The sequence below is a fragment of the Talpa occidentalis genome, unplaced genomic scaffold, assembly GCF_014898055.3.
Source record: "Talpa occidentalis isolate TD23 unplaced genomic scaffold, MPIMG_talOcc4v2.1 talOcc4.11, whole genome shotgun sequence".
NCBI lineage: Eukaryota > Metazoa > Chordata > Mammalia > Eulipotyphla > Talpidae > Talpa > Talpa occidentalis.
Window position 1 is genome coordinate 4,531,595 of NW_023601104.1, and position 15,866 is coordinate 4,547,460.

Here is a 15,866-nt window from a genome sequence, read left to right on the forward strand (position 1 = left end):
ATTTGCTTCCAATTAAAGCTGCTGCATTTGCTTCTTTTTTAAAAAAAAAAAGTGAATTAACTTATATAACATCTTGATCTCTTCTTGTTTTGTGTAGGTTAATTTTGGATTACTTGTAATAAAAACTTGAGGGTGAGGATCATATATGATACTTCTGATATATACCCCATAGAATCTAGCTTAAAAACTAGTTCATTCAATAGCTTTTGAATTTAACCAGTGGGGGGGGGGGAGTAGTTATTGTTGAAATAATAAGTAACAAAAAATTTGTAATTGCATTTCTAATATTAATGTACTTCCAATATGAAATCATGAATGAATGAATGGATATATAGAAAAAAGGAAAACAAAGGTCCCCTTTCTTTCTACCAATTTGTTCTGAATCATCTGAAGTCACATCTTCCCTCTACAAAACTTTCAATTTCTGCAACTAATTATAATCTTGTCCATCCCTACTGATTTTCAGACAACTTTTTTGTTGTTAAGACAGTAGATTTTTTGGACCTCGATTGTCTGTCTGTGCTTTATGTTTTTATTTTATATATAATATTCTCTCAGTGTTTTGTTTGTCAATCTTGAGTTCCCATCAAGCTTTTGGATGCTATCTTATGCTTTGGTTAGATGATTTGCATTGTCACAAGGTACTCAACATGTGTTGATTGACTACATATTGTGATTGTTGACTTTAATTAAAAACAACCCTATAATGTTGTAAAGGCAGGACCTGGACACAGGGCGGGTTTTCTGATCCCATGCAGACCGGGTAAAGGAGGAGTCAGAGTCCTCAGTGGTTTTGCAGGTTTTTATTGGGGTTCACCAGGCATATGGCAGGCAGGGGTGCTGGCTGGGGGGCTGGGAGGCTGGCAGGCTGGCAGGCCTCCCAGCCCCCAGCAAGTCTTCACTCTATCTGGGCTCTCTGGCCTTCTCTGCTTCTCTCTCGGCTTCTGCTACTTCTTTGTCGGCTTCTCTTTCGGCTTCTGCTGCTTCGGCTTCTACTACTGCTGCTGGTGTCCCCGTGACGCCGCCCTTAAAAGCACAGTCTTAGCTCAGCTGAATCCCATCTACCTATGCCCACACCCTATTCCAGGTGCCCGCCTTCAGGCATGCATTCAGGACAAGGATCCATCATCTATCCTGATGGCGGAAGGGCAGAAAAGCCTGATATTTTCTTTACCCTACAAATGTACAAGTGATAAGGCATGGCTGTGTCATGTTGCCCTGGGAGGACAGGGTCACTGGGTATCCCTTGGCTGGTGGGGCACGCAGGAGAGTGCCGAAGGTTTGCGCCTGCTGTGCTCTGGGTGTCTCATCTTCATTCACAGCTATTGCTGCTGGCAATAGAACACCTAGAATTGAAACAGATGTCTCCTTATTTTTATTTCTGAAAAGACCTCTTCAAAGACAGGAATGGTGTCACATTTGTCATTATTTCCCTGAAATCTGGTTCAGTGATGAACACATGGCCGGTATTCAATGACTGTTTATTGAGTAAGAGTAGATGAGTGATGAGAAAACTTGATCTGCAAAATATTAATGGGCAAGTTTTTCCAATTTGTCTTTTCTTAAACACAATGAAACTGGTTTCATGCCATGTTATGTGATGATTATCATGTTATTTTGGCAGATGATAATCTATTTTTAAACTAACCTTAAAATTATTTATCTCTCAGCCTCCCTGGTGGCCTACGGGGTTAAGTCTCAACACCATCACTACTCTGACCACTGTGACAGCCTGAGTTAGATCCCTGGCCAGGGAGCTGACCCACATATGATGCAGCAGACCTCTCCTGTCTCTCCCGCTGCTCCCCTCAGCAATGTATTTCAGTAGATCTGCCTGTTCTGCTCCCCACTCTGTCTCTGGTGAATCCTCTCATCCCCCTCGCCCCCACACATCTGGCCTACTCCCCAGTTCTTCTACTAAATAAATATTTGAAAAAAAAGTTATTTATCTCTACATAAGAAGCTGAATGTACTAAGAGGGTAGGAATGAAATTAAATGATATTTGGTCCGTAAAGTCTCGTGATTTTTGTGAACAAAGGAACTTTTTTTGTAATTAGAGTAACTTGACACCATGATCGATTTTACCAGAACAAATATTTTTTAATCTTAAAATGAGACTTAATCTTATTGTCAAAAGCAGTCGCTGGGGGGAGTCAAGCAATCACACTCGAGATGGAAACCAGAGGCGGTTAATGTTTCATGCATTTCGCTGATCACAGATTAACCATGTTGTGTTATGAATGATCAAAGGCTAGCACATTTGCACCAAGATACAATTTATGACTCAATATGTGGGTGAACCAGACGGCTGGGAAGTCCTTGTAGCTCACTTGGCTTTGATTCAGAGGTTCCCCCAAGGCCCACCTGCTGACTGCCTGGTGTTCACCATTGAAGTTCTGTGTGAAAGCATTGTTGCTAGTACACCTGTGTATAATGGAAATGCGTGTTGAGGTCCCATGACTGATATCTAAAAGCTATGCACCATTTAAGTCATATTAATTTGCTCATAAAACTCCTCTCACTACCTAGCAGAGAAGGATGCAGAAGTCTAGACTGGGAAAGGAACTGGTATACCTAGAAAATGGCATGAAAATTTGAGGTCCCAAATCAGGAGGACTATGTGAGAACAACAGGGGCCTTCATTACATCGGCAAAATCTCTTTGCCATATAACATAACCAAATATGGAAAGTATATGCAGTGGGAGCTATATGCATATTCACAGGTTCAAGGAGAGGAATTATTGGGGGAATGTCCACCGAGGGACAGGAATCGAGGGGACTGTTTCAGAATTCTGCCTACCACAGTTAGTATCTTTCCATTCTGTGAGACTCACCATTCTCCTGTTCTTATCGTTTGCTGCTTCTAGCAGAACTTTGTTCTTCCTACTTTTCCTATCTGGATCATACTAATCAGAGTATATTGGGTAAGAATGTCGGTGCTAACGCTGATCATCTTTGTGTCAAATCCAAGCTGTGCTACCAACCAAAAAGATGGACAACTGCCTCAATTTCCTCATCTATAAATGAGAGTGGTAATAATATCTATAGAGTAGGGAATGTATTAACTAGTTATGGGTTATTGTACAGGTTAAGTGATATCATGCATTTAAAGGACCTAACACAGTGAATAGAAAATAATTCTCCAAAAATGTTTAGGTATTAGTATTTCATTTCTCAGTAATTTTAATCATGCATTTATTTTTCTGTGAGGAATACTCTGATAAATTCTTATGAATACTTAAAAACCTGTTCTGACCTTGCAAGCTGATATCAACATTTGTTTAATGTTTGGAAGTCATGTGAAGGGTGTAGAGAACTCTTTTCAGCTTTTCTGTAAGTTGAAAATTATTTCAAAATAAAAAGTTTGAAAAATAACCTCATTCTTCCATTTTAAGCCTTGTTATTCCCCTCACCGCAGAAAGAACATTTTCATTCTACTTTCATGGAACTTACACATGATATTTATCACATTATATTTGATTATTTGTTTACATGTCTTTTTAGAATATTTAGTCCATGGGGGTAGAGACTAAGCTGTATTCTTTGTATCTTCAGTAGTTGGCATCACATTGTGTATTGCTTATGGCCTATCTTATATATGTATATATATGCTGACACTTTATAATAGCTAAGTAGTTTTGGGCATATTTTTGTTTATTGTGTACAAGAGATTCACCAGTGGCAAAATGAGATGGAATGGTAAGAACCTGCAGGAGGGTCAATGTGGGACAGAACAGTGGTTAGCAAAGTGCAGTCTCTGGCAAGCACCAATTTTAGTCACAGCTGGAAATTTGAAAAAATATCTTACATTTATTAGCCTGCATTGCTTTAATAAGAAAGGTAGAATGCTATTCTTGAACACTTCCTTGTCTGCCATTTGTTGCTGTGATTACAACTTCCTTACCATCAATCATAATATTAACCATTCTGGCCTCAATACAGATGTCTTCAAATAAATACTGTGCCTACCAAGAGCCAGCTGCTGCCATGTGGTCCAAGATGCAATTTCTCCAATTGTACTTAAGTTTCCATGAGGTTTTTAGTATGTAGCTTTTATAGCTAGTGTTGTATTATCAGCAAATATTGGTGGAGCTATTGGACTTGTCTACTTATTAAAGCATTACGGTCACACACCTGTAGCTTTATTATAAAGATGATCACTGCAGTTCTGTTGCCACCTTTCTAATTCCTTTAAGAGCAAATATGGAAAATCATACGATAAAGTTTTGACTAATCTCACAAAGAGCCTGAAGCAGAAAAGCATTTGTCTCTTTGCTACAGCCATGGTTGAATCTTAGCCTCTATGTTAATGGAGAAAATCACTTCCTTATGTCCTTTGGTCAATATTATCCTGTCAGAGATTTGGCGGCTGCCCTTTCAGAACTCACCTGTCTTTTGGTGACTTTTTCTGTTTCATGCTAAGCAAACAGTAAGTCACAGAACTCTTCAGTTGACTAGCTTGGGGAAGAAGCCCCTGCCTGGAAATCAGGAAACCCAAGTTCAAATCCTGCCTCTGTCAATTACTAATTATGTACCTGTGGCTGAGAGCCAACTCACACACTTAAGAGGTTAGTAATGTCACTCTTTCGGAGTTCCTTTGAAAATTAAATGAGGCAGTATGCATGAAAGTGCTGTACAATTGTAGGGAATTGTTTTTATGATTAAAAATGGCAGCCCCCATAACAGCAATCATTCTTCAGTTACCCTTAGTGAGCTCAGTGGGTCCCTATGCCAAAGAAATCCAAAGTTATATGGACATTGTCTGCAGACAACATCCTGGGAAACTGCATTTGTGTTCTCATTTCCCCTGGAGGCAGGTTTACTGTCATGTCTTCTAGGTGGGGAACCAATAAAGCTAATAACTTTGTATTTCAAGGCAAAAGATGAGAAAGTGATAAATTGAAAATGGGGGTAAGAATCCAATGGGTCTGTAATGGTCTTGTAATATATCACATGGTAATAAGGTAATAATGTGGACTCAACATTAGATGCATTTGACTGGCTCAGCAGTTGGGGGAGACAACAGTACAGGATCAGTTGAAGGTTTCTGCCCCAAGTGACTGGGGAGGCAATTCTATATTCACATACATTCATTCTGCAGCCAGCCAGGCAGGCCGAGTCAGAGTATTGATTAATGGACCTTTGTCAAAATGTAGAAAGGTATCATGAGTCACAGGACTCATTACAGCTCCCTGTCTTGTGTGGGTTTTTTTCTTTTCAAGGTCCTGTTGTCATGCCTGACCAACTGTGCAGAAAAACTGAAATGAAGAGAGGTGTTAGATGACAGAATCAAAGCTTGTTAAGTTCTTCCTCTGCTAAATGGAACAAGATTAAAGTCAAGAGGATACTAGAAACATCCTGCATTTAGATTAAAATATCCACTTACAAGTAAAGGACCTAGGAGACTCCCATTTCAGTTTTAGTTGGCAACACATCGATTTTGAGCCAGTTGGGGAATGCGGTCATCTAAAACACAAAGTCAGGTTGCATTAGTAACAGATACATTCACATCAAGGGAGCAAATGTGCTCCTGTACTCTCCATAGTCTGATAAATCTGGAGTTTGGCATCTAATTACAGGTACACATTGGAAGGTAGCTCTTGACAAATTAGGTTACAAAGTGAAGACCAGAAAGGAGACATTTTGGAGATTATTTCATTGGAAAAAGAATCTGAAAAAAGAGTGAGCCAATGCAATCGGAAAGGGGATACATGACAGAGGCCAAGTAGTGGATGGTATGTGTCTGCCACCTGGATGCCCTAGTAAGATCAAGGACCTGGTTTTCTCAGTTTCCAGAATGTTGCTGGCTGATGGCTCTCAGCTGAGTCCCTCCCCAGGTACTGCCCTTTGCCTAAGGGAGCTGTCTGCCCAAGTTTCCATGTCTGCTCCCTCCTCACGGCAGTGCCATTCAATGATGGATTTAGGTATGAGGAGGTAAAATCCCAGTCCCATTGCCTTGTGGGACACAACTCTAAAGTGCCAGTCCAGCTTCCGAGCACCCTGTGTGATCAGCCCAGGCCTCTGTTGCAGCTCCACCTCCTGCCCTACCCTTCCTTTGTTGCTCTCCTGGTGGTGTTCCCAAAAGCACTGCCTTCTATACCTCCACACAGTATGTTTCCCTGTAACTGCTGACATTGTATAGACTGGGAAAGGATAAATTATTCACTATAAATGATGTTGGGAGAATTGGTTACCCATATGGAAAGAAAAGAATAATATTGGCACTACTTTATACTTGTACAAAATCTATTTCAGGTAGGTTTAGAACCAAAATGTGAAAAGCAACGATTTACAGCTTTTTGTTTTTAAAAATTTATTTTTTTATTTATACAAGAGCCGGGCTATAGGCCAGATGCACAGGAAGGTGAGTGGATTCACCAGAGACAGAGTGGGGGACAGAATAGGCAGACTGACGAAATACACTGCTGAGGGGAGCAGCGGGCGAGACAGGAGAGGTCTGCTCACCATGTGAGTTGCTTCGAGGCCGGCAGTGATCGAACCAGCACTTTAGAGGCTGCGGACAGCTTCACAGCACTGTGCTCAACTGCCTGCGCCACCAGGAAGGCCCAGATTTACAGCTTTTAATAGAAAATGTGCAAGGCTTAGGAAAGGGTTTCTTAAGAACACAAACTAAAAATGATTATTGGTGGGTTTGTCTATATTAAGTAATATAAAATTAAAATCACTTGACTCTGACAAATGATGTCATTTTTAAAACTCTGTTGTAAGAAAACCTGGGAAAAGATATTTGCAGCACATATGACTGGTAAAGAATTAGCATCCAAAATATATGAAGATTTTATATAAATTAATGAAAAGGCAAACTACCCCAGAGGAAAGAAATGGGCCAGGAAGATAGTTCACTTAAGAGTAAGACTGGATGATGAATGAATGTATGAAGCTATGCTTCTCCTCACAAGCAGTTCAGGAAATGACAACTAAAACAAGAACCTATTTTATACACATCAGATTTTCTGTGCCTCTAGCACTTGACTAGTAAATGCAGATTAGATGGGCAAATGGGCCAGTTCCTTGTCCCCTGGGCTTTTTTCATAGGATATGATACCTCTTCAAATTGAGAGCTAAAAAATCAAATGCTCTGTAAAGGTTGCTCATTTTCTTTTTGAAATATGCCCTCAAATTAGTTCGAGATAGGGCCTCCCTGGTGGCGCAGCGGGTTGAGCGCAGCATTGTGAAGCTGTCGGCAGCCTCTGAAGCATGGGTTTGACTCCCTGCGGGCCAGGGAGATACCCACATGGTGCAGCAGACCTCTCTTGTCTCACCCGCTGCTCCCCTCAGCAGTGTATTTCGTCAGTCTGCCTGTTCTGTTCTGCACTCTGTCTCTGGTGGATCCTCTCACCCTCCTATGCCTCTGACCTGTACCCCAGCTCTTGTATAAATTAAAAATAAAATCTTTAAAAAAAATTGGTTTCAGATAAACTGTTTTTGAAAAGATTTTTAGATTAATCACTACCTGCAATGCAACATATGGTTAAATGTGGTCACCACCCTCAATTTAATTAAAGAGGATAAACAGATAAGCTGGTTCTTTTAGATGACAAGTTGCGAAGGACAATAGAAGTATTGTTTTTCTTTGTTATTTCCTTGCTTTTCTCCCAGGTGTATTGCTCCCTAGTCGTACTCTCAGGATTTATTTTTAGTCCTGAAAAAATGAAAGAAGAATACTTTGCCTAGAGAGATAAAATATGTTGACATATTTTAAAAAATAAAATATCTCCTTCAGGAAATCTAAGTCTTTGGAAACATACACCCTCAAGGCATTTGAAAAATTTCTAATTTTTTTTTAAATCCAGAGGAAATTTTACAACTTCACATGGGAGTATATGATGTAGTTGATATTTGTCACCACTTATAGTGATTACAAACTATTAAAGCTATGAGAGATCCTGTGGTTGAGCACTTTGACGATAGTATAAATAATCAAAGTGAGGTTCCATCAAAAGTGCTGTAACTGTTTTGTGGTTAGAACAGTCCAGATCTTCTAACTTCAGTTTTGGTTCTTTCACTTTCTCTAACTAGTATCCGCCACCAAATTAAAGGTAACAAGAAGCTTATTTGACTTTTTCAGTGACTCTGCCTTGCAAAACATACTTCAGGTACTTGGTTTAGAGCTCTTGAAATTTCCCCAAGAAGCAATTGTCTGGTGACCTCTGTAGCATTAATAATTAACTTTTATTTTCACTAAACTCAAGGGAATAAAGCAGCTCCATTCTAGAGTAATGTAATTATTTAGGTTCAAGGTTACTATAGAGTATAAGGTAAAGGTTTGAAAAATAAATTAAAATTTTATTTGCCCATTAAGTAAATTATGATTAGGTTTCTGTTAAGCATAATAATCTTATATAGTAATTGAAATATCATTAGTAATCTCCCTAGACTTCCATATTCTCACTGGTAAAATGAGAAACTTAGAATAAACCTCTGAGGACGATAAACTTTGGAGCATCTTTTAGCTGCAAATATTTTGGTTCTGCAATTGTAATAACAGAGGATTCATCCAGAATTTGCTTGTCTTTGCAAATTCTGCATGAATTCATATGTGTGTGTGTGTGTGTGTGTGTGTGTGTGTGTGTATTTGCTTGGAGTGCTGCTTAACAAATAAGGTTTTCTTATTTTTTTTGAAAAGTCATCTATAGCTAAAGTGCTATCTTGTCTTTCTGTAAGGTCCCTAGGAATCTCACTCATTAATCTTCATATATGTATTTTATATGCTTCATTTATTTGGTCAGACTATGATTTTTTTAAAACTATCTGAATTATAGTTGTTCAAATCTTACGATTTATCTGTACTTGACTGGATGCATCTGAGGTTTGAGAGAGGCATTATAGAAGGACCTGGGTGGTTATATTGTTACTGGGAAGCTCATTTTTGGTCAGTAACCAAAACCAATTTAGGGGGGGTGAAACTAGGGGTGCTCAGGGTCCCCAAACTTATAAGGGGCCCATTCTGAGAGTTCATGCCACCTGATAAAGGCAAGGAAAATATACTTTTAATGTGCATGAAGATTTTTAATTGGCAAGAAGCATATATATATATATATATATATATATATATATATAGAGAGAGAGAGAGAGAGAGAGAGAGAGAGAGAGAGAGAGAGAGAGAAGGGATTCCAAATAACAGACTCATGATTAAACTCTGAAATCGCTCATCCCCCTCATAGCCAAATGCCTAGTGATCAGGCAGGGCACAGAGCTGCAGAGTTGCCAGGAGAACAAGTTCAAGGCACCTCCCAGCAGGCAACCACAGGAAGGGACTTAAGTGATCCCAGAGAGCTGGGACAGAAGGAGGGTCAAAGTATACCATACAAGCTGAATCCACCAGAGGGCCAGGATGACAGCTGCCATTGTTTGCCTGCCGAAAGCGCTAAAGTGACCAAGAGCAAGGGCCAGGTACAGTCTTCCCAAGTCTCCACTTCCTCTCCATTCCACATCAGTATATATCTGCCTCTTTCCTTCCTCCTTCCTGGCTGCCGGCTCTCTCAGGAGGTTTGTCTCATGCAGTCTGGGAGCTGTAGTCCAAGGCATCTGAGATGTTGGCAGCACACAAGGGGGGCAGGGAAAATGGCCCCCATTCCCATGGCCACAGCAAGGGTACCCCCTCACAGTGACACATCCTGTAACTGTATTTGAATCTGAATTCTGCTGCTCTAAAGCAGGTAATAAAACCATTCTTAGTTTCAGTTTTTTCATCTCTATAGTTTAACAAAATGGACAACACGGGTTCTTGCGAGATTGATGTCATGTTCTGCACAGTGCCGGGCACGTGGTGATCAATCACACAATGAAGGTGTTCCAGGTGAAACTACATACTGGAATTGCTGCTGGAATTTCTCCTTTCAGAGCTGACCTTCTGCTTTTCCTCTTGGCCTCATGAAACTCTGAGCACTTTGCTGGTAGTATTCTAGCATGTGTGTATTCAAAGGACTTTTTTTTTTAAAGATTTATTTAGTTATGTTTACAAGAGCTGGGGTACAGTCCAGAGGTGCAGGGGATGAAAGGATTCACCAGATACACAGTAGGGAACAGAACAGGTAGATTGACTGAAATACACTGCTGAGGGGAGCAGCAGGTGAGACAGGAGAGGTCTGCTGCGCCATGTGGGTAGCTCCCTGGCTGGGATCAAACTCGTGCTGCTGAGGCTGCGGATAGCTTCGTAGTGCAGAGACTTAACCCCTTGTACCACCAGGGAGGCCCCAGACTTACTTTTTGATTATATGTTCAAAATGATCATAATTTGATATGCTCATGAAGATAAAAGCACATGTTCTGATTTCCACAACAAAATATGGTTTCTTTCCCCATCTCTCACTTGTGTAGAAACAGCATGGCAAAATGGCTGGATATCTGCGTCAGAATAGACCAATGGGCAGGATCCTCTAGAAAGGAGAATTAGTAGATTGTGACTTTCTTTAGTAGAGGGTTTTGTCTTTTGCATTGCCTGCACCTATAGCATAAATACATTCGATAGTAAATGTTTTATAGAGCTTGTGGGAAGAAGCAAACCTCCTTCCAAATCTGATGATAAAGATTTGGTTCTTAAAAGGAATATTAATTAATATTACAAGTGGAGATTTACAATTTTATGCCATGTTCATAATGTTTCTTATATAAAGGAACAAATAAAACTGGTGGAGGCTGCCCTCAGCAAGGGATGACTGCAGTTCCTGGCAATGGATGAGGAAGTATGTTCCATATCAGACTTGACACACTAGGGTTTACAACTGGTTTATTATAAAGAGGATCTAGAACTTTCTATTAAAACTCACTGAATCATATCATTTATAATTTACTGTTTCTATGCTTAGATTAATGTGCACTGAATTGTACATAGTTCTTCATCATTAATTCTTTTATTGTCCATGTATTTTATAATTTTAATGACTGTAAAGTCATAAGTTAAAAAATAGTCCTTGCCCTGGGTAATGTTTTAACAAATTAACAGGCCTAACCTAATTATCGTAAACAAGATTTTGGTGGCCAGGACAATGAAACCAGAATAAACAGTTGTCTTACAGAATGGCATTACATGAGGATTAATTTTTTTAAATGAGTATAAAAACATTAAAAATTGCTGATTTTTCTAGCAGCTTTGTTTACTGGATCGATACATGTGACTTTGCATTCCTGAAGCATTGCATTGCTGCCCATGAAGATTCTTATCCAAAAATAAGTTTTTGGTCTGTGCTCCACTGCTGGTCAGAATTGGTTATTACAACTACAAGTTTTTGTTTTTCTGAATGATTGAAAAAATTTCCTCTACTGTACACAACTTATATTATCTCTGCCTGCATTTACCAAAATATTCTCTCATCCTTTTTATTGCTCCATATCACCAAGAAAGGAGATTGGAAGAATCTGTTCATTGTTAGTCAATTTCCAGAGCCAAGCTCGCCTCAGGAAATGAGACCTGGGGAATTAACATTTATTACAGTATCTCCAATGGTTAGGCCTTTCATTTAACCCTTAGGAGTCTGTGCTTCTCCCACCATCTTGTGTGTGTTTGTGTGTTTGCGTGTGTGCACGCACAGAGAAAGAAATGCAATTCACTGAAAAAGGTCTTGTATCAGTGTAGATTTGGGTATTTTTCTTCTCCATTTTTTTCTTTGAATTTTTGTCTTTAAGAATTGCTCAATTAGGGGCCTCCCCTGTGGCACAGCGGTTGAGCGCTGGGTTGCGAAGCTGCCCGCAGCCACTGCAGCGCCGGTTCGATTCCCAGCTGCTCCCCTGCCACCGGGCAAGGGTCCCACATGGCATGCAGACCTCTCCTGCCGCCCACTGCTCCCCTCAGCAGTGTACTTCGGTCCTTCTGCCTGTTCTGTTCCCTGCTCTGGCTCTGGTGAATTCTCTCACCCTCCCGCGCTTCTAACTGTACCCAGTGCTTGTATAAATAAATAAATAAATCTTTAAAAAAAAAAAAATAAAGAATTGCTCAATTAGGTAAGTGCTCTATGATGACAAAAAGGTAATTTTGCCAATATAAACCATTTTGATGCATGTCTAATCTGCCAAAATGACCTAAAGTGCCATACATTGATGCATTTTAGATCTTATAAGCCAGAATTTATTCTGAAGAAGAATGACATTGCTAGCTTACTCTCTTCACCTTTTCCATCCCCAAGCAGCTTGCTTTGTTTTCCCCAACTCAGGTGTCCTACCAGAATACTCCCTGCCTCCTGGGGAATTGTGCTGGTTGGAGAGGGAGGCTCCTCCTGTTTGGGGTGTGCTGAGGACATTTCTGTGGAATCTTGAGTAGCTCACAGGTGGGTTTCAACATTTTAGTAGCTATAAACCACAGCCTTGGTTGGTTAGAAACCAAATTATTTTCCTCATCAGATCACATTTATTTGTGTATAGATTCATTATAGTTGGGTTGTGTGTGTAAACTGACCAGTATGATCAAGAACTAGGTTCTAGGTGTGTGGCTTACTGAGCACATGAGATAATATTTTTCCCATTAGGGGAAATAAAAAGGATCCATGAAGTTTCAAGTGAAGAAGGTGTGTTTTAGTATAAAAGATATAGATTATTTTAAAGTGGTAAGGTAGTGTTTTAAAATGTAGGTTCTATACATTATAGAGACATACATCCCATACTTGCATTTAAGACTCAAACCATCATTTTACTACAAACACCCCATCTTAGAGTATTGTTGCTAAAGAGCTGAATCTATAGATAATTAGACATGGATGTACTAATATATAGGGCTGACTTTCAGTTCACAGGAATTGTGGGGGCTAGAGAAAGAAGTTAAACACCACCAAGGGCCTCCCTGGTGGCACAAGGAGTTAAAACACAACCTATGAAGCTACCCGCAGCCACTGTAGCACAAGTTCGATCCCCAACCAGGGAGCTACCCACATGGTGCAGCAGACCTCTCCTGTCTTGCCCGCTGCTCTCTCAGCAGTGTATTTCAGTAGATCTGCCTGTTCTGGTCCCCGCTCTGTCTCTGGTGAATCCTCTCACCTCCTCACCTCTAACCTGTAGTCCAGTTCTTGTATGCATAAATAAGTAAATCTTAAAAAAAAAAAAAATTAAACACTACCAGAAGCCAGCAAACACATGAGCAGGACTATACTGGGCTTTTTCCTTTCCTCCTTTTTTAAAAACTCATATGTAACTGCTATGTAGCATTGTGCACATTTGAGATATACAGAGGGTTGATTTAAAATATTTATATAGGGCCTCCCCGGTGGCACTGCGGTTGAGCGCTGGGTTGCAAAGCTGCCCGCGGCCTCTGCAGCACCTGTTCGATCCCCGGCTGCTCCCGGCCACCGGAGGAGGATCCCGCATGGCGCATGGACCTCTCCTGGCGCCCGCTGCTCCCCTCAGCAGTGTACTTTGGTCCTTCTGCCTGCTCTGCTCCCCGCTCTGGCTCTGGTGAATTCTCACACCCTCCCGTGCTTCTGACTGTACCCAGTGCTTGTATAAATAAAAATAAATAAATCTTTAAAAATAAATAAATAAAATAAAAATAAAATATTTATATAATAATAATGTGACTACCACCTGTGCTGTTAGCTAACACCTCTTTCACATCACATAGTTAATCATTTCTTGTAATAAAAATAATTAAGATCTAGTCTTTTAGTAACTTGAAGTTTATAAGGCATAGAACAAGAGAGACAGCTTGGGGCAGGGAGTGGAGATAGAACGTTCTGGCAAATATATAAATATATAAAAATATATTAAAAAAACTTGCAAATATATAAAAAACTTAAGGATATGACACCCAAATGTAATATATGGATTTTGTTTGAAAAAACCATCTGTAAAAAAAACATTTTTGAGACAATGGGGAAAATTGAATATGGATGAACAAGAGGTGATAGCAAAGAATAGCTGCTCACCTGTTAAATAGGATGATGGCATTGGGAAGACAGCAAGTCCTAAAGTAGTTTTGTTCAACATTGTTTTGTTATAATGTTGATGGGGAAAAAACAGAATCCTGGCAATTGTGAATGAAATGACTTATTCAAGAACCTGTTTTCATTATACTGGTTTCGCTGAAAGTTGCAGTTTCTATGAACATATCAATTTGAGGAAGTAACTGAAAATAAAACAGTGGTTTTCAGATTCTGGGCTCCAGCTAGCATCACCAACATCACCTGGGAATATATTAAAAATGAAAATTCTCAGCCCACTCCAAGCCAACTGAATAATAAATGGAGGTGAGGAAGCAGCAAAAATGTGAGACTCACTGATAAAAGAAAAAGATCCTTATTTTTAAAGAGGTGCAACCTGGTGTATTTAGGGGTGAAAAAAATATAAGATCTGGGAATGATTTGACAACACTTAAGTTAAAGAAAAGAACTTTGTGAAGCAATTTTGATAATTGCTGTGTTGCGGTAATGTATTTGTGTATTATATGGTTCTATTTTTGTGTGTATTTAGAAATATTCCTTAGAAAAAGTTTTGGGACCCTTACAACACTTAAAAAAAGGGACATCCTTCTCAGAAAGAAAAAAAGAACAAACAACTTGATTTTAAATTTTATGAAAACTTTTTAAGTTTTTCCATTTTGCCTAGGAGCAAACTGATTCTTAGTCCTGACTTTGCACTAACCACATTGCCTGGTGGTCTTTTAAAGCCAATTTCTAGAAATATCTTCATACTTATCTGTGAGATAAGAAGGTTCAATATGTGATTTTCAGGAAGGTTCTTTCAAGTCTGCTGTTCTCCACTCAGTGAGTGTTTAAGAGAGTGATTTGGTAGCCTTTCTCAAATCAAATTTGGTCTGTGGGTGATTCTCTTTCTCTCTCCCTCCATCTGTTTTCCATCTGTGAGGATGACAAAATTCTCTGGGATGACTGAAGCCCTCTGACAGAGTAGATATGGTATGACATTTCATGAAGCTCTCTGGGAATGGATGCCTTTCAATTGTGTCAGAGCAGAGTTGGGAGCTGGTGTTTGCCGTAGGCCCTTTTCCTTGTCCCTACCACTGCTATGGCCATCAGCCTTTCCTACAGGGAGGGACATGGCATAATGCAGTAGACATTGATATATGAGTGGGTTTGGGAGTCCTAACTCATAGCTTTCATACTTAGAGATCCCTATTGATTAGAATAACTAAAGTTGTGTGCCCACTTTAACAGGCACAAAGGGTGCCCTCACTCCTGGGAGGATTCAGGTTATGTAGTAAACTGAAAATGCAGAGTGGCTAGAGTAATTCAAGCTTCAGTATCCAAGTCAGGGAGTTAGACAAGAGGAATGCAATGTCTCCCTGGAAAAGACTTTGAGGGACACACCCAGGTTGGTTTTAGGGATAGCAAAGGAGAAACTGATGAAACATTGGAACATAATATATGCATTGGCTTCACATCACATTGGCATGAAGGAAGAAAGATGAACAGGAGGAAGCTGGTGGGGACAGGGAACAACAGCTGCAGAGTCCAGCAGCCAGGAGTAGGTGTCTTATCCTCTAGATTACCTGATCGAAATCTGATTCCACAAGTGAAGGCACTCAATGATCATGTTGCTACCCATAGAGCTGCTGTGGATGCCTTTCCCCAATGCTGGCATTTGCTTATTTTCTCTTCTCATGTTCCTCCTTCCTCTCATTTTCCTATATTAACACAGGTCTTGCCTGACCCACAGCACACAGGGTGTGTCTAATTAACAAAAGGAATTACAGTTACTTATTAAAGCACTTACATACCAGGCACTGAATTACAGATGAAGGAAAGGAAGTCAGAGAAGTGAAGTTAATTGCTCAGGTTGCTCAGCTAGTCAGTAGCACAACCAAGAGTCAACCCAGGTCGACTGACTATAACTGTTGTGCCTCGTCATTCTGTCTCATGACCGTAGCTTCTTCCGTCGCTGAGAGGGAATGGAGTAGGTGCC

General features: G+C 40.0%; 1 protein-coding gene across 10 annotated transcripts in view; it reads left to right on the forward strand.

Moving 5' to 3' along the window:
• Positions 1-15,866, forward strand: part of FMN1 (formin 1) — a 405,806-nt gene that overhangs the window by 48,960 nt on the left and 340,980 nt on the right. Inside the window, exon 5 of one of the 10 annotated variants that reach the window (XM_037502156.2) lies at positions 12,173-12,281. The exons of the other annotated variants lie outside the window; for them this stretch is intronic. Coding sequence (XP_037358053.1) covers positions 12,173-12,279 — 107 coding nt within the window. The 3' untranslated portion in view covers positions 12,280-12,281. Of the gene's footprint in view, positions 1-12,172; positions 12,282-15,866 lie in introns of those variants that run through there. 10 annotated transcript variants of the gene reach the window in all.